Here is a 27,343-nt window from a genome sequence, read left to right as displayed (position 1 = left end):
TGGGTGAGTGTCCACGGCAGAACATTTCCACTTTATTATATCTGTAAACTCTTCTTTGGTAAACAAGAAGACAGGAAACCCAAGGATGAAAGGAACACACGAGCCAAGAACACAAGAGGGCGATCGCCCTCGACCACAGGAACTCTGAGAAGACAGCTACATCGTTAGCAAGCTGGTGGGCAGAACCTGGAAATTCGGGGTTGGTGGTGGCCTGGGGCGAAGGGCAGGGTCAGCAAGAGGAAAGAGTCCACTCTGTTGGACTCAGAAGCCTAAATCATACAGCGAAGGAGCTCATGCATCACAGCGAAGAGACTAGGGGAGCTCCACCTGTGCCCCCACCCCTCACCCACGCGGCTGGTGACCCACTGCAAGCAGAACTGTCCATCCGGCCAGGGTTGGGCTGGTGCAGCTCCAAGGAACAACGCTATCAGCCACCCACTCTCCAGCTCTCCATTTTGCTCTCCTTTCCTGCTCCACAGGCTGGTGTGTGCAGGTTACAGGGGTGAGGGGAGGGAAGTCTGGGAAGGAGTGTTAGAGAGACAGGATGGTGGGGGCGGGATTTGGGGGAGGTGCAGAAGCAGCCCCTGTCCCTTCACCCCTTTACATGGGGGGCTCACTGCAGAGCACAATCTCCAGGTCCTTTCTGTAGAGCTTCCCTGCCTCAGCCAAGGACATGACACTCTTCCTGTAGGTGGTGAGCTGCTGAATGTTCATCTCCTAGGAGGGAGAAAGAGGTGAGAGCAGACTTTGTGTGCGCCGGCCTCGCCCAAAGGAGTCCCTGCCCACCCCCGCCCCCCTCCCCCACTGCCGCACATACATTCACAAACACACTGTGTGGACCTTCCTTTCTTCTCTCCCTAGGGGGAGCAGCCTAGACGGATGAAAGAGCATGGACTCTGCAGGACCTGGGTTAGAGTCCTCTCTTTCACTTACCGGTTGCACTGTTTGGAGGAGTCAATCTTTCCGGGGCTGAGCGGCCTTAGTTGTAAAATGGGACTGCCAACAATCCTTGCCTCAAGGAGGCATGGTGATGGCCAGGTGGGGGAATAAATACACTGAGCACTTGGGCTGAGCGGTTCAGGGAAGGGGGGCCGCCGTGGTGACAGTTATGGCCTCTGTATGACTCAAATCTACCCCTCCAGCTCCCTAGAACTCCGTTTACTCAGGGCAAACACGGCGGTCTCTGCAGGTAAGGGAGATGAGGTCAGGAAAGCCCCCTGGATCATATGTCCCTAAACTGCCTCCATTTTAAACACGGAGGGCTTGTTTATCTTCTGTCTCCTCTAGCAACAAAGCTCACCAGCTTTCTTGTTCCTTGCCTTCCTGTGGTCCTTGGGGACCACTAAGGCAGAGAATCCATAAACATATGCCCATAGTCCATATACACTGGAGGCCAAAACCAAACAGGACCAACACCTGATAGTCCTTATACTAAATAGGCATCTTACAGTAATTGTCTAAGATACAAATGGCCAGCGGGTCACCATAGCAATGGGAAATGGCCGTCTCTTTCTTGTTTCTTCTCCTCTCCTGCTCTTTCTCTCCCTCCCCCTTTCCTCCACTCCCCTCCTCCTCCTGAGTATTATTACTATTTTGCCTTGTTGGGGTTAGGGTCAGGACTTTCCTAATGCTAGGCCAACACTGTACCCCCAAGCTACGTCCCCAGGGCCCCTTCCTCATTCTTTTTTTTGTGGTAAATGCTGGCAGACACCTTAAAAATACACTCCCCCTTTGGGTTGATGGTTCCTTATCTCAATTCTGCTGATGAGAAAACAGAAGGATAGACGCTAAGCCACTCACTAAAAGGTTGGATCACCTCATCAAAAGTAGCTTCAGTCCCTGGAGCCTCCAACTCTACCTGCTTACCTCGTCTACCTGTGTTCCGTCCCTCTTTCGTGGGGCTCAGCTGTCAGTGTTTTTCTTAGACAGTTCGGAGACAACCTCTCAAACCAGCGAGTTCTAGTTTTAAGCTACTGTCTCCGGCCAAAGGCATTTTGCAAGCATCTCTAGATTGGGGAGCATCTTCCCTCACGTTGTGAAATTCCTGGAGAGGTCATGTACACAGTGAGGAGGGATATGTGCCTCAATTAGGAATCAAGGAAGGGACCCCCTATGGGGAGTCATATCAACCCCAAACTTGAAAAAAATTTCAGGGGGAAGTATGACAGGAGAGACAGCCTAATTTGGATGTCTTGAGGGTCTATTCAAAGCTTGGGAAAGGCCTTAGGGTGCTACCACAGCCTTAGGAATGCTGAGAACCATTGAAGTTCAGTCCCTTCAGGAGCCTCCAGCACTAATCTGCTTAGAAACCTTATCACAGCCCATGCAGGCGCCATTAAAGGAGGCTGCACCCATTATGTGAGCTCACCACAGATGGCTCTTTTCCTTCCGAGCTCAGGTGCTGAAATCTAGTCATGCAGCTCTTTTCCTTCGCTGATTCCTTCTCTGAAGGCCCAGGTGCCAAGTCTGGGGCCTGGCACATGTGGAAAGCTCCCACCTCAACACTCTTATTATCACCCTGTTCTCCAACCTTCAAAGTTGCTTCCAAATCCTAGCACCCGACTCTGCTTTTGTCTGCACATCTGGGGCCAACCTGTACAGCTCAATGCTCGGTTCTTCATATTAACTAAGAAAGAGCCCATTGAGTTGAGGACCACGAACGGCAGGTCACTCTGAGGTTTAATGCATGTGTGCAGCATTTACCAGCCTCAAGTATTAGGCATGGCCTTATAAAGACTAATTATGCTTCATTCAAGTCAAAGATGGTTTTTCTTTCAGCTTCCTAATATTCACGGGAGCACATACGGCCACATAAATGATTTTCTGTTGGGATACAGTGTCAGGAAAAAGGTTTACTGACTTCTAATGCTGGCTCTGGCAAAGGCTTTCTTCTTCCCAGGAACTGTCTGAATCCTTATCACTTACATTAAAATGTAAATGTAGGATGAAATCGACGAAGGCTGATACTCAGGGTGAAGCCACAAGACCAGAAAAACACTTGCAAAGAGAGACAAATGGACCCAGAGGCTGCAGTGAATTTTTTCTTGAAATTGAGCATTAAATTTAGCTCTTATTTGGCAGCCAAGGCAGTTGGACAGCTCTGGAAGTTACAGAACGTTTGTCATCTAATTAAAGAAAGCAGCAGTCATTTTCTGTGTGAAAGCCATCTTCTGGCAGGTGAAGGAAGGCAGCAGCAGACTCCTGCCTTCTGGTCGCCTTTCCCCCTGATCCCTCCCATCCAGGGTTTGGGGTGAGACCAGGGGAGGGTTCTGGAGCATTCCAAAGAGGCAGGACCAGGCACAAAACTGCTGGTTTTCTCGGCCTTTACTTTGAGAGAAACTCCTTAGTGATTCCCTTCTAGCCTCTTCCCCAGCCCCAGGTTCTGCAGTTAATGAATTTGGGACAGTCCTTACCCCTGCTGGCTTCTGCCCTCCAAAATCTCTCTTTGTGTTGAAAAGTCTTTCACGATGGCCCTTTGGCTGGTACTTGTACAGGATGGGCTATATAAACATTGCCACCGCCTCACAGAATCATCGTCCACAACAGCCAACACACAGAAGCAACACACATGGGCATGGTTGGAAAATGGGTAGACAAAATGGTTTACACATGGAAGGCCATTATCACTCAGCTCTAAAAGGAGGAGAATTCTGGCGTGCTCCAACATGGGCGAGCCTTGAGTTCAGCATGCCGAGTGAAACGAACCACAGAGTAATCATATAATTCCCCTTCTCTGTGGTACCCACAGCAGTGAAATCTGCAGATGCAGATTGTAGCCCAGCACAAGAGATGGGAGAGCTGGGTTGCTATGGGTGTGGGGTTTCAGCTTTACAGGATGAGAGTTACTGGCATGCTGCTGCTCACATAGTGTGATGGATGTGTCAGATACAGCCACTATTCTTTAAAATGGTTACAATGATGAACTTTGCTACTTGTATTTTAAATCAGTCAACCTGAAAAGGACAACCCAGCCCACAAATTGCCACTGACTTGTCACTGCAGGTCAGAGATGAGAGAATTCATTCTCAACCTCTCCCAGCCCTGGGACCCATATCCCCCCACCCCGGTTCAGTTCCTCACCTTCTTGTTCTTCTCGTACAGATCCTTCAGGAGGGCGTCCAGCTCATTCTCATCAATGTAGCCGCTTCCATCCTGAGGGGGGCAGCAGAGAGCTGTGAGCACGGTGCCCTGGACTCCAACCCCCAAGCACTCTGACCACAGCTCTTTCCCCACTTTATTTCAAAAGCTGTGGTGTGAGTGAGTGTGTGTGTGTGTGTGTGTGTGTGTGTGTGTGTGTGTGTGTGTGTGTGTGTGAGAGAGAGAGAGAGAGAGAGAGAGAGAGAGAGAGAGAGGGAGAGAGGGTGTATGAGAGAGAAAGAGAGTGTGTGTGTATATGAGACAGAGAGAGAGAGAGAGAGAGACAGAGAGAGAGAGAGAGAGACAGAGAGAGAGAGAGAGAGAGAGAGAGACAGAGACAGAGACAGAGACAGAGACAGAGAGGGAGGGAGGGAGGGAAGGAGGGAGAGAGAGAGAGAGAGAGAGAGAGAGAGAGAGAGAGAGAGAGAGAGAGGAGTGTGTGTGTGTTTGGAGGGAGTAGCTAATCTTCCCATTTCTCTGTGCAAAGAGAAATGTTCAGACCACATAAGGACAAAATAATGCACTTTCTGTCAATACCAGTCAATCGTTCAGTAAAACTCCTCGTCTCCTTTTCTGGTGGTGTTTCTTATTTGCATTGTGAGATAAATGAGGTTCCAGAAGCTTAAAGTTAACTGAATTAACTGTTAAGTCAACCTCCAACTCTCTAATTATAAAGAGACCACCAGAGCCACCAGGGCAGGGGGACAGCTGAGATTGCAGCAGGGCTAGGAGATGATTCTCACTCCCAAAGTCCCAGGAAACAACAGGCTGAGCTATGTACGGTGACATAAACACCTCCAAGCCTGTCATCTCAGCACTCAACAGGCTGAGACAGGAGGATGAAGAATTTGAGGGCATCTCGGGCTACAGAGCAAGACCCTGTGTCAAAATGGAAACCAAATCAATTTAAAAAAAAATGAAAAGCCAAAGCAACCAAACCCTGGCTCTACTGCCATAAGATGACCTCACCCTTACTCTGAGCACAGCCTTCCTCCTTTAACTGATAAACAAACAGCCCCCCAAAACTGTTTTCTATTACATTTGTAAGAAGTCAAATCTGTGGGCCCCTGTAAGTCAGGAATCAAAGAATGCCAGTTGTCTTCCCACACAACAGAAGAAAGAAACCACATGTCTAAGAGACCCCTCTCGAAAGCAAGTCTCTTCCTGCCGACCAAGGAATTCTAGCCATTGCCACTACAGTGACAGGGCTTCTGCTTTTCCACCCCATACTGTTCCCTCTTACCTTGTCATAAAATGTGAAGATGGCATTGAACTCTTCTGAGGTCAGCTTCATACCCTTTGGAAAGACCAAAGAATTAGAGAAAGAAACGAAGCCCCAAAATATAAGTGTGGGGGAGTGAGGGAAAATGTGTAAGAAATCATGTAAGTCTACATGACTGTGTGTGCGTGCACGCGTGCACACGTGAGTGCGTGTGTGTGTGTGTGTGTGTGTGTGTGTGTGTGTGTGTGTGTGTGTGTTGGAGCAAAGGAAGGCAGAAGGCTGAAGTTCAGAGAGATGAGAGGAAGGAGGGAGCCAAAAGAAAGCAAAGAGACGTTTGTACCTGAAATTTCAGCAGGAAGTTTTCTTGTACAGGCAAGAGTCTGGAAAGACAACATTAGAGCGGAGATTAGAGGACATGCCATGGGCAGCAGCCACTTAGATGGGGAGCAGGATAGAGAGGCAGCATCTGTAGCCATGGAAACAATCACCGAGCACTTTATAATCAGGAGTTGGTTGGGATGTTAAAAATAAATAAATAAAAGAAATGGACAAAGTGTGGCATCAAGATTTCTAGTTCTAGCTGGTTTTGTTTTGGGCTCAGATAGGGACAGCAGCACAGGAGCCTGCAAAGTGACACCAGGGATGAAAAAGGTACTCACCTGGACATCTCTGACAGGCCCAATTTGCCATCTCCATTCAAGTCAAACATCCGTAGCTGTTGGGAACAGAAAGAGGTGGCTGGGTTAGCTGTTTGACCTTCTCACATAACGGCCTCCACCCGCCATCTTTTCCACCGGGGTCACTTGAAGCTAGGGATCAGCGAGGCCTAAGTCAGTCACGGGGGGAAGACAGTGAGGATTCAGCACCAGCTGTCTATCCCCTTCCAGGGGTGAGGAGACACCACAGCCATCACTGAAGGCCCACCCTCTCGAGGTTCATCTTCTCCTGGAGCTCGATCAGTTCCCATAGACACAGAGAACCCCCTACCCCAATATCACTGTGGTTCGGGAGTCAACTCAGTGAGGACCGCCAAAGATGTACACAGCTATGAACTTGCACCTGCTATCCCGAGTCATTGCATATAGGCCTGAAATGCCAGCAGAGAAAGGACCCTGCACACTAGAACCCCCGGGGCTAGGGGCTCATGCCCCACACTAGAAGGGTAACACTTACTATGGTTTGGGTGTACTCCTGGAGCTTAGGCTCATCATAGGGCCGGTTGGCCTTCTTCAGGAGATCGGACAGGAACCCCTGGAACACCAAAGGCCTCTTCAGAGCCTGACTTGCTCACTCAGCCCCTCACCCGTTCACTTATATATTCATTTAGACAATCAGAGCTCATCTTTGAGCTCTACCAACGCATAGCTTACACTTCTCTTACTTCCCTAACCCCTTATTATTTGTGGTATGACCATAGAGGCCTCTGAGTGGCTCCTGGGTACATACAACCTGGCCCACAGAATAGATAATAAAGACTGACTTTGACTTCCCCCTCAGAACTCAGTACACAGGGCCCAGCTGTGCCCAAGGATCACTGATTTCCCAGAGGAATTGAGGTGAACATTTAAGTTAGATAGCCAATCTTCTGGAATTTCCTCACGGGTACACTCTTGGACCCTAGGAGGTAGCGGAGTGTGGTTCGGGTAGACGCCTGGTCCTGCAGCTCCCCATTGCTGGTGCAGGACTTCTGAAGGCCAACATCTGTGCCAGGATCAAGTAACCATAAGGAGACCACAAACCCATGTTCCTCACCCAACATCCCCTTCCTCCCTGGTTCTTTAGATCCACCAAGACTCTGGCCTCGCTCTCATTCTCCATGTCCTCCCCTTTACCCCTCAGGCCCATCCATCATACCTTGAGCTCATTGGCTTCGATGTAACCACTTCTGTCTGTGTCATACTTCCGCCAAGCCTGCAATGGGAATGTCACCCCAATCACAAAACCGTATCAAACCCTGCCACCTCCCCCCATTCTCTGTCAGGGGACAGGTAGCGTCTTGGTGTTTTAAGATGTTAGCATCCTCACTCTACCACAGGACATGGAGATAGCTTAGTCAGTCCCTTCAAGGCCACAGAGAAGGAAATGAAGAAGAGTCTTTCAGTCAAGGTTACACAGAAAAGGGGGGAAACTGCCTGGACAAGATCTCTTACTTTATTGCTACAGGTTTAGGTCTTCTTCTGTATTTGCTGTTTGTTCTGTGTGTTGGGAGAAGTATGGATTGCACATCACTGCCTGCCTGTGGAGGCCAGGAGACAACTTGTAGAACTCCTTTCAACATGTGGGCTCTGGAGTTTGAACTCAGGTCATCAGACTTGGCAGCAATCACCCTTACCCATGGAGCCATTCCACTGGCCTCTGGGTCCTCTTTTGGAACATGCTGTAAACTAGGGTTGACTTTTTCTGAGTGCTAAGCAGGCAGCTTGGATCGGGGATGTACCAGGGCCTGATGGATCTTAGGTTTGCTTTGGGTTTGAGGTCTCCTTTTATTGATGAAGAGTGAGGGATGAGGCAGGGGTATGAGGACAACTCGGGAAGGAGCAGGAACAGGCCTGGTTACTGTTACTCACTCCTCCATCCCTCCATCATGTATTCCGTAGCCATGCTCAACGATGACGCAGACTTGACAAGACCCCCAAACGCCACTCCTTTACCTTTCTCATAGCCCCCTCCCCCCTCTCTGAAAATCACGTATCTTCCACTCTCAATACATAAGGTTCAAGGACTATTGACCCCCAACTCCAGGGTAAGCACGTGACCTAGGCCTGCCCCGCTCCCCACTCTGCTCTGAGTTTCTTATTTGGTCAAGGCATTAGAACTTCGTAAAAACCAGAGCCCAGCTTGCTGACCACAGCAACAGCATTCTTTAACTCCTTCATAGAGACAGTGTCAGCGGGGTGACACAAGAGTCTGGCCACCATGGAGATGGGCTATCTTCCAGCTCCAGTCAAGCCTTTCAGCTCTACAGCCCAGCTGGCATCCTGACTGAGTTCCCGAGACATTTTAGATCAGAGCCACCCGGGATGCTGACTCAACACAGACACTGATAGATAACAAGTCTTTGTTGCTTTAGGTGTTAAATGTGAAGGGGGGGGGGATAATTTGTTACATAGCAACAGGTAACTTACCATGTCCTGAGAACACGTGGTCCCATATACAAGTGCTCTGACACCATCAGGTAGGGGATGAGGAGAGAGGGCAGGGAGGGTACTGCCTGGGTCTGTGGCAAAGAGTCCCAGGGAACCCTGTTCCCCTAAGTCTTTGGTCTATTTTTGTGTTTTGGATGTTTTTAGGTTTCTTTCAAATTTTGTTCCTTTGACTTTTCTGCCCATCATATCCCTGGCTCCAAATCCACACTCAAACACCAGCCACACTGGGTTTCCTGAGAGGGGACAGAAAGGTCAAATCTCTTCCTTACACTCTCCCTCCAGCACACACCACCTCTATATAGGTGCATCTCATGTTGACAAGAGTGTTAGAACTTAGGAACAATTTAGGGTTGCAGTTCTCAACCTGTGGATCACAACTCCCTTGGGGGGGGGGTCCCATGTCAGATATTCTGCATTAATCAGATACTTACATTACAATCCGTAACAGTAGCAAAACTACAGTTATGAAGTAGCAATGAAATAATTGTGTGGTGGGGGATCACCACAACATGAGGAACTTTATTAAAGGTGGCAGCATTAGGAAGGTTGAGAACCACTGAATTAGGGTCTTTCTTGTGTGTGTGTGTGTGTGTGTGTGTGTGTGTGTGTGTGTGTGTATATATATATATATATATATATATATATATATATATATATATATATATATATAAAACTCTATGCCAATTCTGGACTCTAAGCTCTCAACTTCCTTTCCCTTCCCATCAGTGGAAAGGAGTTAAAGAGACCTGGGCTCTGTAGAATCTCAAAAAAGTCCTGAGTTGTTCCTAAAATTAGATGTTAAGTGTTGTGCTGCGCAGGATGCAGTCTATGGGGGGAACACAGCCTTTCGTGGCTTCTGAGGGACCATTTCATGTTTGCAGATGCTAAGAATGGAAAGACTAGCTAACCCCAGGAAGGCTTGGTTCTAGGGGGGCGGTGTGATCCCAGGAGGTGTGTGTGAGAGTGAGGCTGAGCTGTTTCTGCAGATATTCATGGGTTTAGAAAGGTAAAAGCATGCAAGAATATATCATCATGTCAACCACATGGAGAGAAACACACACACACACACACACACACACACACACACACACACACACGGGGTGGGGCAGGCGGGGGGGGGCACTTCTTTTTAAGCATCTCTGGCTCTTGAAAGCTTTCTGCATCCCCACTCCCAGACCAGAGATGGAATGGAGACCAATCTCCACATCTGTATAAATGAAGGAAAGGGTAGACACAGTCCTCCCTTTTCTCCTTTCTTTAGTTCCTCCCCCTCCCCCCATCCTTCCTCCCCCTTCCTGCTTCTCCTTTTGGAACCCAGGGCTTTGCATATGCTGGGCAAGTAAGCACTCTACCACTGAGCTCCATCTTTAGCCCCATATCCATTTTCTATAGACAGAAAAACATGGACCCTTGCAAACAACGCCCCCTGACACATGCTGAAGATGTACCACTTTTCTTCAACACAGGCAAATAGAATCTTGCCACCTCAAAAATACTGGAGCAAATCCTTTAAAGCACCATGAAATGAAACCCATATCTGATGTTTGGGCAAACCGCACTAAAAAGAATGACTTTTCCAGCCTAAGAACTGGATCTTTCCAACCTGGGGATCTTATGGAGGCATGAGTCCTGCTTCAGTGTGGCAGAGAGTCTCCGAGGACCCAGGCGACACTGCTGCCACTGCCAGTACAGGGACCACACCTCAAGTAGTAGAACCCTGCGGGATTTAGAATCTCCCAGGGTCTCGCGGAGGATGCTAGCGCAGGAATACAAGAGGAAGGTAGGTCTCCGCGAGCAGAGAGAAAGCTCACCTCCATAAACTCAGCGCTGGAGCCCACATGCTGCCTGAAGCACAAAAGGAAATTCTCTTCAGTCGGCAGGATCTGCGCCAGCTGGGAAACACAGAAAACCACATCAGGATGAGAGGGGGCCTCAGGGAATGGAGCAGGCTTTCCCACGAGAAGGCTGGAAAATGGCCAGCCGACAGGCGGTATGGAAATCACATTGCGCTCTATTTCATTTCCTTCCTTGAGAACAGGGGGCTGGCAGCCCTTGTAAGGGATAGAAGGTTCTAAGAAGACATCCTGGGTTACACCAGTCTTTACGGTGAGGGGCAGCTTGACAGACAGCAAGAGCCCTCCTTTAAAATGTGGCCACCCAGACTAAAAGGGACACTCAGTGGATGATCCTCCCCAAGTGTTTAAAACCTTTTCAAAGGTGCAGACTGATGCAGGCAGATGGGTGGATGCCTGGGATGATGGGCCTTACTTCAGGAAAGGGAGGGAAGCCTTTACAGCTACCTTGATTGTGATGGTAATGGCATGGACCAAAGTCTACACACTGGAAGAAGGTAACATCCCAAATGGATGCTGTTTTATTGACTGCAAATTAATACTTTAACAATTTCATTCTTTGTTTTTATTTGCAAATACCCACCTTGCATCCAACACAGCTGGCAGCCCACCTAACTGCTCTCCACCCCACTTGCTTCTCTCCCAGCATCCCTGGGCTAAGGCAAATTGGTTTAACTCCCCTACCTGAGAGAATCCCACTCCCCTCACTAGTGATTGGCTTTGGAATAGGCATGTGACTTGGTCTGGCCAATGAGAAGTGAGAGGAGGGCTGCTGTGGATTGTGGGAAAGGTTTCCTTGCACTTTAAGTGGGATATTCTTCGCAAACAGACGTGGTTGTATCTGGACGTGATTTTTGGAATGTCTGCAGCCATCTGGCTCCAAGATTGGGGAAGACAATGGCTTTTTGGAGCAGGGGACAGAGCTGAGAGAAGAACCAGAGCCAACCCTGACTGTAGCCTTATTCATTTAGTAGCACCCTTGAAAATGTCTTCTGACCCCAAGATTTACAACATGGATCTGTGTATCATGCCCAGCCTCTTAAATTAGGTTACGGTGTCAATCCTCAGTAGCCTGAAGGGTGACCACCTGCAGGACACAACTTCCCCCGCGGGCGAACCGCCCTCAGCTAAACCAGAGCTGCCCTGCCAGGGAAGGTCTATGGTTCCCTCAGCCCTTGGAGGGAGCAGCCTGTATCCAGTGACTTACTGACATGGGCCTCCACGTGAAATACAATCTATGGCACAAATGAGTTCTATCTGAGACAGGCCAAGGCAGAGGTGGCCTCCCAGCTTACCTCCCTCTCTGCCCTTGGCAATCATCCTCTCTTCCTATTCTCCTCTGCAGCATACAGAGAATACAGCCAAGGTATCTCTGTCTCAGGCTTTGCTTCTAGAGCACCTGGTCTATGGCAGCATTTGAACCAACATATCCTGGAAGAGCTAGGCTCTAATTCATGCTACCACCAACATACTGACCTTGACCACGGGTCACAAACCAACGATCAGAGTAGACATACATATTTATGTGTAAGTATGAGTATGTATGTGTGTGCATGTGTGTATATGTAAGCGTGTAGAAATTATGTGGAATGTATGTTATACGTGTAAATGATCCACATAAAATACATGTTATGTTTGATTTTGGGGTACCTTTAGGTGAGGCATGCATACTCCTGCTAACCAGTCTTCCCACTGTCTTAAGCTTGGTTTATCACACATTTGCAACGCCTGTTGCTCCCTCTTTCCTTGAGTGACACACAGAGAAAGCACCACGTGATCTGTTCGGTTGGCTCAGCTGCTCAGGCAGGGCTGTTTCAGGCTGTGCCCGAGCATGGGGTAGGCACAGGGACGACGGCCCTCAGCCCGCTCCACGGCTCTCACCTCTGCCATCTCAATTTTCCCATCTGAGTTCTTGTCATACTTCTGCATGAACTCCTTCATCTTCTCCCCAAAGTTGTCACTCTTTGACATCTGTGGACAGAGAAAAGAGGCTGATCTTGCTGCCAGGTTATGTAGAGGTGAGGCTGTCCGGGAAGCAGGGCTGGGGGTCATTTCATGTCCTGGACACATGGTTCAGGAACTGGAGGTGCTAGAGCTCAGAGGGTCAGTCTCTGCCTTAGATCTCAGTCACATGATTATCAAGGGAGACAGGACACATGGGCATGTTCTGTACCACGTGATTAGATGCACCCTTTGACCTTTGAGATGGGTCAACCCACAGCTCCATGAGGGGCTTGGACTTAATCCCACCACTCAGATGTGAGTTACAGCTTTTAGCATACCCCCATTCGAACCATCATTCCACAATAGGCTCGAACCACTCCACCAACACAAAACGAACCACTCGTTTTCTCCTTCAAAGACATGCTCGCAATTCTGCAGTGTTCCTATCTGGTTGCATGCCAGGAGGAATGTGAGGACATCACGCAGCTGAGGGAAAATTTAAATCCTCCACTCAACTATTCTAAGGATAGAAAAATAGATTACTTATTAAGAGTCCCTTTAGCCCATCACCCCTCAGCTTAAACACAGTGGGCTCCTGGCAGTTGGAACCTTTCCCTGGCCTGGGGTGCAGCTGAGCTGCCACCTGCACCAAGGAGCTCTTTCTTATCTTCAGTCAGTGTTGCAAGCCCCCACCTCTTGCACATCTGGTCTTCAACTTCAGTTACCTGGGCATTTCCACTGGGGTTTCGTGCTTCTTGGAACTGGCCCAAGAGCAATGCTACAAATTCTGAGAGCTTTTCTGGATCCCTTCTGTATCACCTTTGGCCTTTGGAACCTGATCTCCATTTACTAATATTTGTCAGTCAGTATTCATGTATATTGACAAATATGTAAGGTTCGATGCCAAGTACTTAGCATAAATGCAGGCAGCGTATTAGAGGTTTACCACGGTCTTCAGTGGGTGGGTCGTCCCTGCATCCTCATATGTAAATGGAATCCAAGATGCAATGACTTCCCTCAAGATCACCCAGGTAGATAGAGCTAGAAATTTCAAGCCTAGCTCCAGCTCCCAGAGTCCAAGTGTTTCCTACCAGTCCTAGATGATGGCAGTTGGGATTGCTATGGACATACTCGTCAACCACCCTCATGCCAGCTGAAGAAGAGAATGACTAAGAAAAGGATCGTTAGATTTGGAACTCTCGATTAAATACATTCTTCTGCATAGTCCTTGATCTCAGGGTCGGTTTTGAAGCTGTGATTCCTGTAACCCGTGCTCACATCATCCCACCAATGAGGGATGATGAAAGAACTGTTGACAAACACATCCATGCATCCCCTCCAGCTCTCGTAAGCCTGTGGCTTTGACATGTTTCTTGCTGGGATACTTTGCTGTGCATTGAACCTGGAGCTCATACGCAGCAAATTTCTCTTAAGAGATCCCCGATTTACTAGTAAGTAGTGAATGAGACAGTGGGCAGGAAGCAGGAGACAAGAGAGAGACCCTCAAAGGAGCCGGGGGTGGGTGCACAGGAGGGAGTGGGCTCTATATACTCCAGTCACTTTAGCGTTTTGATATTTCACATGGCTCTCCCAGGAGGTTTTAGCAAACTCAGCATGGCCAGGTTGGTACTGGAAGAAATAACATTCCTATCATAGGGACTGGGACATGATCTGGAGTCACTGTGTACAGTTCAGAGTTCATGACTCCTCCATACCAACGGCAGACAATATGGTCAGGGCTCAGGAGAGGCTTCTGAGAAGCCCTCAGCTTTCCCCTAAGTCTTTACAGAGGAGCCAGCCTTTGCTGGTCTAGAATACTGGATTCTGCTTCGTATTCTCCACCAGGGGACATCTGATAATGTCTAGGACATCTTTTTTTAAGACAGGGCCACCCTATGTAGCCCTGGCTGACCTGGAACTCACAATGTAGACTATTCAGAGATCTACCTGCCTCTGCCTCCCAAGTGCTGGGATTAAAGGTGTTCACCATCACCTCCAACTTAGGACATGTTTATTGCCATGACTTGGCTATCTCATGGGTGGATGCAAGGGTTTGGCCAAACACAATACAATGTAAAGATGTCCCTCCCAACAAAAATTGTCCAGCCTCAATTTCAACAGTGTGGGGGCTGAGACATTTTTATTTAGATTGCAGGCATCTGAGGTCTTCTGAGAACCTCATCTTGAATTATAAACCCTCAAGTCTCTGGACTTCATCCCCAGGAAAAGATTATACATGCACACATAAACACATACCTGTGTAGTTTGGGGGATTTGTCAACTCTTGGCTTTCATGATGGTTATCTCTCTATGACACCCAAGGAGATTGAGATGAAGTGTTCTTGGGGGGAAACCTAGCTTTTCTTTATATCTTTACAAATGAGGGGGATCTTAAATGTCAAGACCAGAGAGACCCCAGGTCTGCTGACTGGAGGCAGCACAAGACAGACCAGTCTCAAGCCTAGATAGGTGAAGATGACAGAAAACAAGCAACAACAAATGGGAGTGGGGCGCACACTTACCATGCCAGAGCCTTCCCTTGCCTTCTCCAGCTCTCGGAAGAAGTTCTCTAGCTCTTTACCTTCAATGTACCCATTTCCTGTAAAGACAGATGAAAACGAACAAAAAAGAATTAACCTTAGAGCTGAATAGTAAGACCAGGGGAAGGAGGAAGACACGAACTCTGTGGAAAACTTTGCCCTGCTAGTCTGCAAACAGGTATCTTGGCCAGTTGTGTTAAGTATAGGTCCTTCTCCTCAGGGTGCTTGCAGGTATATGTGCAAGATGAATAACGAGTGTCCTTGGAATACTCAGCCAGCAGCCACAGAACACTGGAAGAGTGCACATCTGGTCAGCTGGCCGAGACGGCTGCTGTTCTTGAGCAAGCACTGAGTGTTGAAGGTCCCTCGAGAAGTGTGGTTTACAGCAGGCTTGTCAGCAGGGGGCAGGCCCGGGGCGGGGGAAGAAGTTGGGTTTCTGGGGTTGAGAAGGTATAGAGAGTTGGAGAGCATTCTTCCAGCATCCACCAGGAACCTTAGAGTGTGGTCTTATTTGGAAGGAAGATCTTCATAGATGTCACTAGTTATGACAGGTGTCAAGGCACAGGCAAGACAGAGGTAGAGATCAGAGTGACGTATTTCCAAGCTAAAGACTAGTGTAGATTTGCTACAGCCTCTAGAAGCTGAGGCATGCAGCAGATTCTCTCCCCCCAAGCACACATGCACACACACGTGCACGTGTCACACACACACACACACAAACACGCGCGCGTGCGCACGCCAACACACACACGCGCACACACACACCTTGATTTCAAACTTCTAGCCTCGAGAACTAGAAAGGCTTTCATTTCTGTTGTATTAGGTTGCCCAATCTGTGGTACTTTGCTATGACCATCCTGAGAAACAGACAGAAGGGAACCACGGAAGAAAATGATTTAACCCATTTTCTCTGCAGACTGGCTTATTATAACTAAATAGTCCTGCTTGTTGTTTGAGACAATGTCTCACCGTGCAGTCCAGCCTCAAACTTATGACTCTATTGCTTCTGCCTTCCATGTGGTAAGATTATAGCCATGTGACTTGCATGAGAATTTTGGAGAGAGAGAGACAGAGAGAGAGAGAGAGAGAGAGAGAGAGAGCGAGCATGTGTTTATGAAAGTGTGTGGACAGAGAGACAGAGAGAGACAGAGAAAGCGAGAGAGAGAGAGCATGTGCTTATGAAAGTGTGTGTGGGGAGAGAGAGAGAGAGAGAGAGAGAGAGAGAGAGAGAGAGAGAGAGAGAGAGCATGTGCTTATGAACGTGTGTGTGGGTTGTGTGCACCCATGTGTGCACACATGAAGACAAAAGGTCAATGTTGTGTGTCTTCCTCTATCATGTTCCACCTTAGTTTTTGAGGCAAGGACTCTCACTGAGTCTGGATCTGATTGTTTTGGCTAGATCAACTGGCCAGTGAGTTTAGAGACCTGCCGGTCTCTCCCTCCATGCTCTAGAGTTACAGAGAAGTACAATCACATATGGCTTTGCTGTGAATGCTGGGGATCCAACTCTGGTCCTCTGCTTCTGCAGCCGTCTCCCCAGCTGCTAAGTGGGAGTTCTGTATGCAAACCACACAGTCTACTCGGAGGACGTCACAAATATCGGTATTGTGGGAGCCCAGTTGTCAGCATCTGTGTACAAGATGGGAAAGGACCCATGGAAAAACGCAGTGATCAGAACCAGCTCTGAACGTCAAAGCCTGACTTCTCTGAAGATCACATGAGCAGTGAGAGGTCATATAGGTTCTTAGAGCTGGAGCCCGAATGACCCAGACACTAGTGCTGAGCCGAGTCTACGGCCAAGGTCACTGGTCCATGCTAGCGCTTATGGGAGGGAACTCAGACAGGCCTAAGGCAATGGTTCCAGAATTTACTGCATATTGGAATCTCTTGAGGATCATTAAAAAAATATGGATGTCTGGCTCTCACCATTAGACACTCTGGTACACTTGGGGTGTGAACTAAGATTGTGACTTCTTTTTTAAGGCTCCCAGGTGATTTCCCTGTACGGCAATGTTATTCAACCACTAAAATCAAGTTCCAAATCTGATCGGCAGCAGGAGCTCAAGGTCCCCATAGAGGAGTCCAACTTGGATCATTAAGAAGGTCGTCACTTTCTTCAAGGGCATAAGGAGTTGCAGACTTAACAAAAGAACAACATAGAAGCATTTGCCTTGGCCTCTCTGGGTAGCATGGGGTGGGAGGATCATTCTTGCCTCTCTTCCTAGTGCCCCTGAGGTCTTAATTCCCAAATAAATAACCTTGGAGGCCATGCTTCCTGGAGAAAATGCTTCAATAAATATCGTGCAGAGAGAATTGCATCAGATGAATTATGCATTTATGTTTGTCTGCAAAGAAAGGTGATTACTGGGTTCCTCTGGGATGAGGCAGTTGTCTTTTCTTCTAGGATGTTCTACAAAGTTCTTGGGGAGAGTCGGAAATTCACAAAAGGGTGGGGCTTGTTGGCCGGCTGGGGTGAGGTGGGGTGAGCTGGAGCTTTCTGGACACAGAAGCAGAGGTGTTGGCGACTATCCGCTGAGTTGGCGCCTAGTGACTTTTTTTTTCTGCTGTGACCTGACAGTTATCCCACTGCTTAGGTGCAGCTTCCCCTTGACTAAGAGCACAAAGCCTTAGTCTCTACGCTCTTCTCTTGGGAGGCTTTTCAGAGTTAGGCAGTGTGGTGGGAAGCTGAGCTCAGCTCTGAGACCATCGGCAGCTTCCAGAAGCCCAAGGTCAGGGTGGGTGGAATGGGGGACTTAGAGCTAGTACTGTGAGCACGAATTGAGGTTCATGTTGTAGAGGACACAGGGGCTGGGGCCAGGAGCCCAGGTCAGGTACATGGGTGAGTGTGTGTTTCCTGGGAGTATTAGAAGGTGGCTGGTGGGAACTGGAATAAGAGGCAGCCACATGAGGAAAAAGAGCCTTCACTCAGCTCTGCGTAGCATCCCTTACCAAAAGCCCTGATCTGGACCCTGCTTCACACAGCCTGTGATGTTCTGCCGCTTCTCCAGGCCCTCTACCCAATGCAGAGGGGATGGCCCTTCTCTGCTAGGGATCAACACCTGTTTCTCCTCCTAAGCATCACCTCTCCAGACCTCAGTTTCTTCAGATATAAAATGAGAATAATGATACAATAAATAATAATAAGCAATGACAGTGCCCCTTCCTGTGACTGCTGGACAGATGCACCCAAAGAATAATGAACTTTCAGTGCTGACCCACACATGCCTCCACAGCACCAGTGCTGCAGGTATGGTGCTGGCCCCCCAGCAGCACTCAGGAGGCTGAGGCAGGAGGATCAGGAGATGGGCCCTTGATGAGAAGGGCCACTAACTTTGCCAATATAAGCCTGAGCTACAAAGTGAGTTACTGGCTAGTTGAATCTATGTAGTGAGACCCTATCTTGGAAAAAACAAACAAGAACGGCAAAAGGAAACAAAATGTGTCCCTCGTCACCACCACTGTGGTTCTTGTCTCTGCTCCATGTTAGGAACACTTTGGTTTTGGACTACTAATTGATGATGTAATGGAATAGAGGTGATTTTCCCAGGGACCTTGGGGTTAGGATGGACAAGAAAGAACTCTCTGAGCAGTCCCAGGCAATCAGGAGAGGAAGAGAGAAGAAAGAGTAAACTCAGGGGCAGGGAGAGGGGGCCAGGAGCAGAGATGGTGGCTTTGTGCAAAGAAGCCCCCTCCCCGGATCCAGAGAGCAGCAAGGGAGTTCCCATACACCTGCTGGGGACATGCTAAGAATCTCCCTGTGTGCCTGAACGAAAGGAGAAAATTTAGCTCCGTGCAATGAGTCTTTATGTTTCAAATTGAGCAACAGCTCCAAGCTGCAGACTTGAGCCTGTTTCCACAAAGCACAGAATGGTCCACAGGGGTGTGACCAGCCTTGAAAAAGCTAGACAAGCCGTTGAAAGTAGAGAGTGAGAAGTGGGGAGTGGGCACACAGGTGGGATCCAGAAGAAGGGTTTCTGCCACTGGGAGAACAGACCTTCTCTCTAAGGCCACCCCCACCCATCATTTAGCAGGCCCTTTCATGGAAGGCTGGGGTACAAGAGCAGTTGGCCAACATCCTTCTAGGAAGTTTTAAACCCTGGGCGAGAGGCTTGCTTTTTCTGTGACCTTGTTACAGTTGGGGGTTGGGGGTGGGGTAAGCAAATCTCATGTGGATGGGCATTGATACAGATGTGGTTACCATAGTAACCATCATTAGTAACTTCCTTCCAACCATGAACACAAGGGAGGGGGCTGAGAGGGAGCTGGGGACCTTGCATCCTTCCTGAGCCTACTTCTGCTTCCATATTTCACCACTGTGTACCCCAAAGCTAAGGACAGACCACATTTCATTATCATTAATCTGACCACAGAGGATTGGAAATTTTTGACGGAAGGATGCTGTACCCCAGAAAGGTTTATTTGTTTCTCCCTGAGGTTTGGATGTGCAGACTTTCTGAGGTGAGCAGGCAAAAGGTACCCAAGGAGGAGGAGGGACTGTGACACTGCTTTCACAGCTGCCCCTTGCTCTAGAACAAGTCAATTCCTCTGTACCTCAGTTTCTCTCACGGCTGGGCAAAACCGCTCAAACCCTTTCTACTCTATAGATGCATCACAAGAGCCATACAAGGTAATGCTTTGGAAACATTCTGGAGGATGGAACATCTCCTATAAATCAAGGCATCATTTTTCATCTCTTCACCTCTTCAGCCCTAAGGGTTCCTGACAACTCCCTCTCTCTTTAGAGTGCTGGTTCTCAACTGGAAGCTTGGGAAGCTTTGACAACAACGCCATTGCCTTGCTCTACACCAGGTTTTCTGATTTAATTGATGGGATGCGGGTGTCTTCCAAGCTCCCAAGGCTGGCAGCACACCTCAGACACGGCGGTGTATAGCCATTACCTGGGGATCTTGTTAAAGTGAAAAGTTGAGTAAGTTCAGAGTACCACGGAAGAGCTGGCTGTTCCTGCGTGGTATGTGGACTGGCGGTAACCCAGGAGCTGGTTAGAAATGCAGAATCCAAGCAGCATCCAGCTCAGTGGTAGAGTGCTTACAAAGCATATGTGAGATATTAGGTTTAATTCCTAAGCCCCACCCCCAAAAGGGGCAGAATCATAGGCCCTTCCCTCAACTTTCTGAGTCTCTCGCTGGGTGTGGTGCCCATGGATCTGTTTACCCATGCCTCAGGTGTTCTCTGATTTCATGCAGTTAAGTGTGCCCGGGAGGCTTGCCAGTTAGGTTGCATGGCAGGCCCTGGCCATTTCCAAAGGCCTTCTACTTGCTGCCTTGCTGGCTTAGGCTGCTGCCACGCAAACCGACAGGTGTGATTAATCCCACCTTGGAAAAGAGGACTTACTGTTGGGGGTTTCCATCACGTGGCTAACAGAGGTTACAATTTCCTTTTGCTCATTCCAGGGATAAGGTCTGTCCTTAGCTGTACCTGCCTGGATTTCTCTATCCATCACACATATGCATATACTCCCCACACCTCTCCTAGTGGTTTCTGGGGGAGGGGATGCCCCAGATCTGCAGCTCCTGGAAGAATGCGTGGATACTCCCATTTTAATCTGCTCTTGGCCTGGGCTGCTTTGGAATGGGACTCAGAAGCGAGGATGGGTCCCCTGAACCTGTGGACAGCTGGCAGCCTGACGCTGGGCTGAGTCCCAGGACATGCGGAGGCCAGAAGGAAGGCGCAGATTGAGCAAGAGGTAAGACTGCCCAGAGCCAGAGGGGAGGGGAGAAGACCAGAGCCTGGGGCTCCAGATGGGGCTGGCTGGGCACAGGAGGGCATCTGATGCAATCCTCTAGGAGGGATGCCAGCCGGCCAAGTGCTGCAGAGGTGCTGTTCTTGAAGAGTCTAGCGCCCGCTCTATTAATTCTGGTTCTGTGGGAATTGAGGAAGATTTCCCTGAGGGGTCTCCTGAGCCCCAGCAACCTCCCCAAGGGCCTTAGCTAGTAAAAGTACCTATGCCTGGAGTGGTAATAAGCAAGATGAAACAAGGGAGAGACATAGAACCCCTGGGTTGGTGGCTGCCTGGGCAAGGCCAGCTGAAGTATCTTGTCAGTGCAAACACATCACTTCAGCCATGCTCCTTAGCTGCCTTTCCAGGGAGTCCCAGCTCTTCACAGACCCAGCTTCCCCTACTCCTGGCTGGTGCAATCCTAGTCCAGGAGGCAAGGTGATGGCTACCCAGAGGATATGTGGCTCAGAGCTGATATACTGTGTACGCTCCACACCAAAGGAACCATTAGGGAAACAATTACGGTGATGGTGAAAGGGACTGGGGGACCAGGCAGTCCATAGGAGCTGCCCCAACCGAGGCAAGAGACTTTCCCAACAAGCCTTTAATGCTGATATATCGCTGCCAAAATGTCTACAGGGCTTCACTACAGTAGAACAAAGCCATCTTCAAACATACAACGCCTTGGTCCCCAGATCTTGATCCCACTGACTGTGATGAACTGAGACCCAATGTGTGTGTGTGTTACTGAGGCCAGAGGTCAACCTTGGGTATCATTCCTCAGGTGTCATCCATATTTTTGTTGTTGTTGTTGTTGTTGTTTGTTTTGTTTTGTGGTTTTTATTTTAGATAGGGTCTCTTGCTGACCTGAAGCTGGTCAGGGAGCTCCAGGGTCCCATCTTTCTATCACCACCTTGTGGTTACGAGTGTGTACCACCTTTCTGATTTTTTTTTTTTTTAAATGTGGTTTCTGAGGATCAAACTCAGGTCTTCCTGCTTGCAAAACCAGCACTTTATCATGAAGTCATCTCCACAGCCCCTCCCCCTGTGGTTTCCAGGGGTCTATGATGAGCTTATGAACAGCAGTTCTGTTGAATCGTAGATGCAGTAGTCAGCATGTCAATACTTCACGTCTACTGTGCATCTCGTACCTTGTTTTCACAAGCCTTCCCGTTTAACGTCCCTAGCGTTGTCATTTAGTGTGTGTGTGTGTGTGTGTGTGTGTGTGTGTGTGTGTGTGTGTGTGTTGCTGGGATGGAATCCTACACCCTCAGCTTCTCTCTTTCCTCATGCTGTTTCTCAGGCCTCTCCAGTCTCTGGCAGGACATGCTGTTCGAGTCCCCCACCCTTCCCTCCACTAGAAATGAGCTGGCAGTGTGGGGGGCTCTGGGAGGGTCTGCCGAGGCACCTGGTTCTGGCTCCTCAGTGGTGTGCAGGTTTGCAGGACACTTCTGTTAGAACCACTGGGTTTAGGAGGGAAAGAAGAGCCCTGCAGAGCCCTCCTCAGTACTGCACGGTCCTTTTTATTGTAAACTTTCAAAGTCCTCAGTGTAGGGGACCGCTGAGTCCCACACAGACAAGGAACAAGACTCAGTCCTTGGGAAAGGCTTTGTGAAGCTAGCTCACCAAGGCTGTTTGAGAGTGGACAAAGCCCAGGAAACCCTAAATAGGTCTCCGTATCTGTAGCTAGGTGTACATTCTTTAGGGATGTCCGTAAGATTATTTCCTTCTTACATAGTAAAATCAGCTTATCTTTGTGTTTTATTTCCTTCTTACACAGTAAAATCAGCTTATCTTTGTGTTTTACTATAGTCCTAAAGCAGCACCTTTGGGGGTGCTTTCCCGTGCTTGCACAGACTCAGTCTCACTTGGATGGCCGTGTACTATTCAACAGTGGAGCTGAATATAATCCACGGTGAGGGGGGGTTAGTTTCAAATAACTCCTTTAATAAGCTCTCTTGTTTGTATACTTTTCTACCCATATGCTATACTATTTAGGTTACATAGATCCTATATTATACATAGGACATAATATATATCCTATATATTATATAGGATAGAGGTTTGAACCAAGTGGTGCCTCTCTTGGTCCATGGATGTCGGCTTGCTCCTGGGAGAGTACTCCTCTTTCTCTGCGTTCTGATTGCTTCTAGAAGGTTGGCAAGGGCCCCTCTATTTCTCTCCTGAGCCACAACCTGGCTCCACACAGGTTATCAGTGGACTAGGAGCTTGGTAGTGTCTGTCAGGACTACACAGAGAGGGTATGTACACTCTGGCTTGGGCATCCATCCCTTAACCACCTGGTTCCTGGTTCTCTCTCTCTCTCTCTCTCTCTCTCTCTCTCTCTCTCTCTCTCTCTCTCTCTCTCTCCCCTCCCCCCTTCTCCCCTTTCTTACTGACTTGCTGTTGATTGAACCTAGAGCCTGGTGCATGCTAGATAAACAGTACACCTCTGAACCTCATCCCCATCTCTTTTTACTTTTTATTTTGAGACAGAGTCTCACCAAGTTGCCCAGGCTGGCCTGAAACTCATCCTATAACCCAGGCAGTCTTTGAATCTGCGATCTTCATCCTGAGCAGCTGGGTATAGGCCTGTGCTTCCAGGCCTCACGGTCACTTGGATCTTATAGAGTCAAAGAATTGCTGACAAAGTGGCCAGGAAGCAGCAGAGTGGAGAGTTCAGATACTGTGTCTCTTGGAGTGTGGAGGTGACATGTAGAGAAGCCCCAGAGCCTGCAGAGGCATGAGGTAGCTTGGCTGCCACCTCACTGATGCCTGATACTGCATTAGAGAGACTGGTGGTTCCCTTGGTGGCCAATGAGGGAGGGTTGGGGTTGTAGAGGTAACTAGAAGAAATCTCTGACCCCTTCCTGTCCAGCTCCCCACTCCCCAAATGCTTGCTTTTCCCTCCCCACCGCTAGCGACCTCTTTGAAAACACTTTTTTTTTTGGATGAAGGAACTAGGTAGTGCCTCTTCTTTCTGACTTGAGAGGGGCTGAGTAAGGGTCCCCCACTCCCAGTCCCCTCCTCTAGCCATGCTCTCGCTGGGTCAAGGTCTTTTCTAAAGCCTCCCTTGTTTACAAGAGTCTGGGATGGTAAGGGAGGTGGCTCCTCTCCCTGGTGCCTGTCATTAACTGGGCTCCCGTGAGCTCACTCCAGGGACCCTGTGAGCTGTGGAGAGTCTCCCAGGGGTCTTTAAGGTACAGAGTAGCAAACCTCGTGCAACGGATCCTTAAGTTGCAAACAGAAGGCAGGGCAGGTAAGAGAGAGAAAGGCTCAATCAGGGCCAGAGCAGCCCAGGTGATGAGGGGTTGGGCTCACCTGCAGCCTCGGGGTGTTCAAGAGGCCAAGGAGAGGGTCAACCGCAAAGGGACAAAAAAAGGCAGCCCCAAACTTACTTCTAGATTCCTCAGTGGAATTCCAGCTTGTCCACAAACGCACTTTGTGAGTCACAATGCTTTCATTTCTGGTCCCACTTGGGACTTTCTTGAGGTGTGTGGATGCGTCCAAGGGTCCCTTTCTGTGATAAAAAGAATTGCCCACCACCTCCAAAGCTGGGCTGAGGATCTATTATGGGATAGTACTACACTGTAGAAAAATCCCCTCTCCCTAGCCCAGGAGGAGCCCCCTTGAATGGGGACATGAGCCCCAGGTGAAGCCAGCATCACCAAGCTAGTCTCATGTCATCTACACAAGGGGACCCTGCCCAGAAGCATCTCAGAGTAGGACTCCAAAGGGCTCAACTGTTTTTAAAAGAGTGCAGTGTCTCAGAACAGATCTTAATATAAGGTTTTCATGATGATTGAGAGGGCTACTGGTTGTCCCCAGGGAAAAGTGGACTTGGAGTCGGCTGTTTATAGCTGACTCATCTAGCTCCTGGCCAGTGGCATAACCTTGACAGCTTGGTAACTTTCCTTGACTCATGCAAGTCTCTGGTGCAGATGCACTGGCCAAAGCATGTCCCATGCAACGCAGTGCCGACAGGCTGCAAGGCTGTTTGTTGGGGCCCTTTCCATCCTGGGCGTCAGGAGCAGGGAAGTGAAAGGCAGCCCCTCCCTCCTTGGCCCCATTTTTCAGATTGAGCAACTGAGCCACCACCTTCAGGAATTCTCAGGCCGATGACTGTCTTACCCCAGGAATACAGATACCTAGTCCTCAGCCCCGCCAGCTCTCTCACTTGCCTCCAGGGAGAGGATACCTCACCTATTGGCAGCCTCAGACATTAACCCTTTCTTTGCCACAGCACTGGGAGCAGAGGATCTCTGTGCACCCACCTTCATACCCTGCCAAGGGGATTCAGAGAGGAGGGAGAGAATTCAGGGAGTTGGAGTTGCCAGCTGATAAGACTATTTCCCACCCCGTCTCTCTCTGTCTCAGGATAAACGTCCCTAGCTACCGCCCTGCCAACAGGTCTGAGATGTTAGTGTGTTCTGGGTGCCCACCTCAACCAGGGCATGGGAGGGTGAATTGAAATGGCTTTTTTCCTCTTTTTTTTTTTTTTTTTTTGAGTGATAGAAAAGTCTCCAGTAATATCAGAAACTGGGAGTGAGGACAGGGAGAGATGAGGGGCTGGGGTGGTGGTGTGTGAGCTCTTCATATACACTTGGAATCTCAGGTGTGGGAGCCACCTCCAAAGCCATTCACCCGGGACCTCAGTTTTTGGGTTGGTCTTGTGAAGACCACGTAGAGCAAAATGTTGGTCGCTGGGGTGTTTAAGATAATCACCCCCATCCACAGACAGTCACTTAAGGTACCTGAGTCTCTACCACCAGGCAGCAGGCTGGGGGCTAGCACCAGGAGCCTCCCTACCACACCCACTGCTCTACAGTTGGGAAACCCACATACTGGTGGGGTTGGAAAATGGGTAAAGACATCCCGGGTTTGTTAAGAGCCCCAAATCCATTCTCTACTCCTGCCCTTGGCCAACCAGCCCCCCCCCCCCCCCCCCCCCCCCCCCCCGCTTCAGAGGAGGCTCTTGAGTTTCCCTTCAGGATGCCCAGCTTTCTCCATCGTCCGTACTGACGATGAGGGGTAAGGATCAAGAGGGGAGAAATAAGTGGGTTTTGGAGACCTGTGGCTACAGGGCTGGAGGCAGAGAGATAGCTTGAAAGGAAAGGTGGGGAAGGAGGCAGGGGAATCATGGGGAGCCTTTTTTTCCCCCCAGGCCTCCTCTCGGGGAAAGCTCTGACTTGCTCAGGACGTGGGCCCTGGGCACCCAGCATTGGGAAAACTTAGACAGTTGTCGCCAGGGCAGCCGGGCGTTTCCCAAACTCAAGACCCCAGCAGGCTCTGCCGCCAGAACAAACCTCTTTGGGGGGCAAAGCATACCTGCCTACATTAAGCAATGCCCCTGACCCCTTTACCAACCTCAGGTCCCCGGGGGGGGTCAACGGACCCAGAAGTTGGGAGATTTTACTGACCGTCTGCATCAAAGTGCTTCCAGATTTCCAGGAACTGGGATGCTGTCAGCTCGGCCAGGTGCAGGTAAGGGGGCTGCTGCTGCGGGCCAGCCATGGCGAGCCGCTCCTGGAGATCTTAAGCCGCTCAGCGTTGTCACCCGGTGCAGCTAGGCTCCGGTTCTCGCTCTGGGGCTGCGCGCCACGCTGCCTTTATAAGGCGGCCCGGAGCTGCACCGCATCGGGCCGCCGGCAGGGGGCGCGCACACTCAGGGAATCGCGCAGGGCGCGGCGCTGCACGGGCGGAGGCTAGGGCTCCTCTGCTAGGGTTCCTGGGGAGCCCCCCCCCCCTCCCCGAGAGAGTCTTCAACGAGATTTCTGGATGCCTGTCGGGAACACCACAGGCTTTTCGGTGGAAATGGGAGAGGCTGCTCCTGCCTTCCTTTCTCTCTGTCCATCTTGAGGACATCCTGTTACTAGCCGCAGCAGTAATATTACTAAAGTAGCAAAGCTAAGATTTGAACCCAGAACTCTTTTTACGCCCTCTTACTCCCTCAAGGTGTGTGTGGGGGGGCGGGGGCAGAATTGCAGGAAAGAGTTTTCAAGGTTTGTACTGTAGTTGAGCAGCTGGGATCTGCAAGGTGCAGGGAGGATTCAGATGGGATTGGAGGAGATACTCCCCTGTGGGGTACCTCCCTTTTCCCCTCCTGTATCTGCCACAGCCTGGGCTTTCTCTCGGGACTTTCAGACCTTTGTCCAGGGAGTGGCAGACTGGAGCCTACAGTTCCAGATGTGAACCACACCCACCGAGGGTCATGGTAGTGGGGATCGTCTACGGCAGCAGGTAGAGAACATTAAACTCTGACCCAGGGATGCTTTGAGCTTCTCTTGGACAAAAACGCTCTCCCCCACCCCCACCCCCGACAGCAAGCACACCTCCGGTCGGAGTCAGCCTCCCGTATCCGGAAGGTCTTGGCCCTGTAGTGTGTGTTAGCCTCATGGACGTCTTACCCTTGAGTGACAGCGGCACCCGCCCCTAAAAAGAAGGACAGAGACATGAATCGGTGCTCATTAACATGTGCTAATGAGTGTTAGCTGAGCTGCCTTCGAAGGGAGAGCAAAAGAGAAGGAGGTGAGAATCAAAAGCAGGTCGCTAGAGGAGAGGAGAAGCTGGGGGCGGGGCCCAGAGGAGCAGGCTGACTCCTGGGGCCAGGTGGGGCAGCCCTCAGCTGACCTCAAAGGGCAACATAGAGACCGAGTTCCAAAACGGCTCATGTGTTGCCCAAGCCCGATGTATTTGAAGTTATTTACGGGAACTGACTAGGGAAGAAGAGGCAGAAAAAGCTAGCCTTGAGATGCCAGGGCTCA

The 27,343-nt window shown here is 49.7% G+C and overlaps 1 protein-coding gene across 1 annotated transcript; it reads right to left on the bottom strand.

Moving 5' to 3' along the window:
* On the bottom strand, positions 1–26,181 carry Calb2 (calbindin 2). The gene is made up of 11 exons (XM_052728708.1): positions 26,000–26,181; positions 14,825–14,901; positions 12,240–12,329; positions 10,317–10,397; positions 7,214–7,270; positions 6,533–6,610; positions 6,019–6,074; positions 5,700–5,739; positions 5,381–5,434; positions 4,081–4,152; positions 1–717 (listed from the first exon to the last, which is right to left on the bottom strand). The coding sequence occupies exons 1-11, from the start codon at positions 26,091–26,093 to the stop codon at positions 601–603; spliced, it is 816 nt and encodes a 271-aa protein (XP_052584668.1). The 5' UTR covers positions 26,094–26,181; the 3' UTR covers positions 1–600.
* Between the last annotated feature and the right edge of the window lie 1,162 nt (positions 26,182–27,343).

This window comes from Peromyscus californicus, unplaced genomic scaffold (genome assembly GCF_007827085.1).
Source record: "Peromyscus californicus insignis strain IS unplaced genomic scaffold, ASM782708v3 Scaffold_8__1_contigs__length_139910024, whole genome shotgun sequence".
Classification (NCBI taxonomy): domain Eukaryota; kingdom Metazoa; phylum Chordata; class Mammalia; order Rodentia; family Cricetidae; genus Peromyscus; species Peromyscus californicus.
This window is presented reverse-complemented; position numbering and strand designations above follow the sequence as displayed.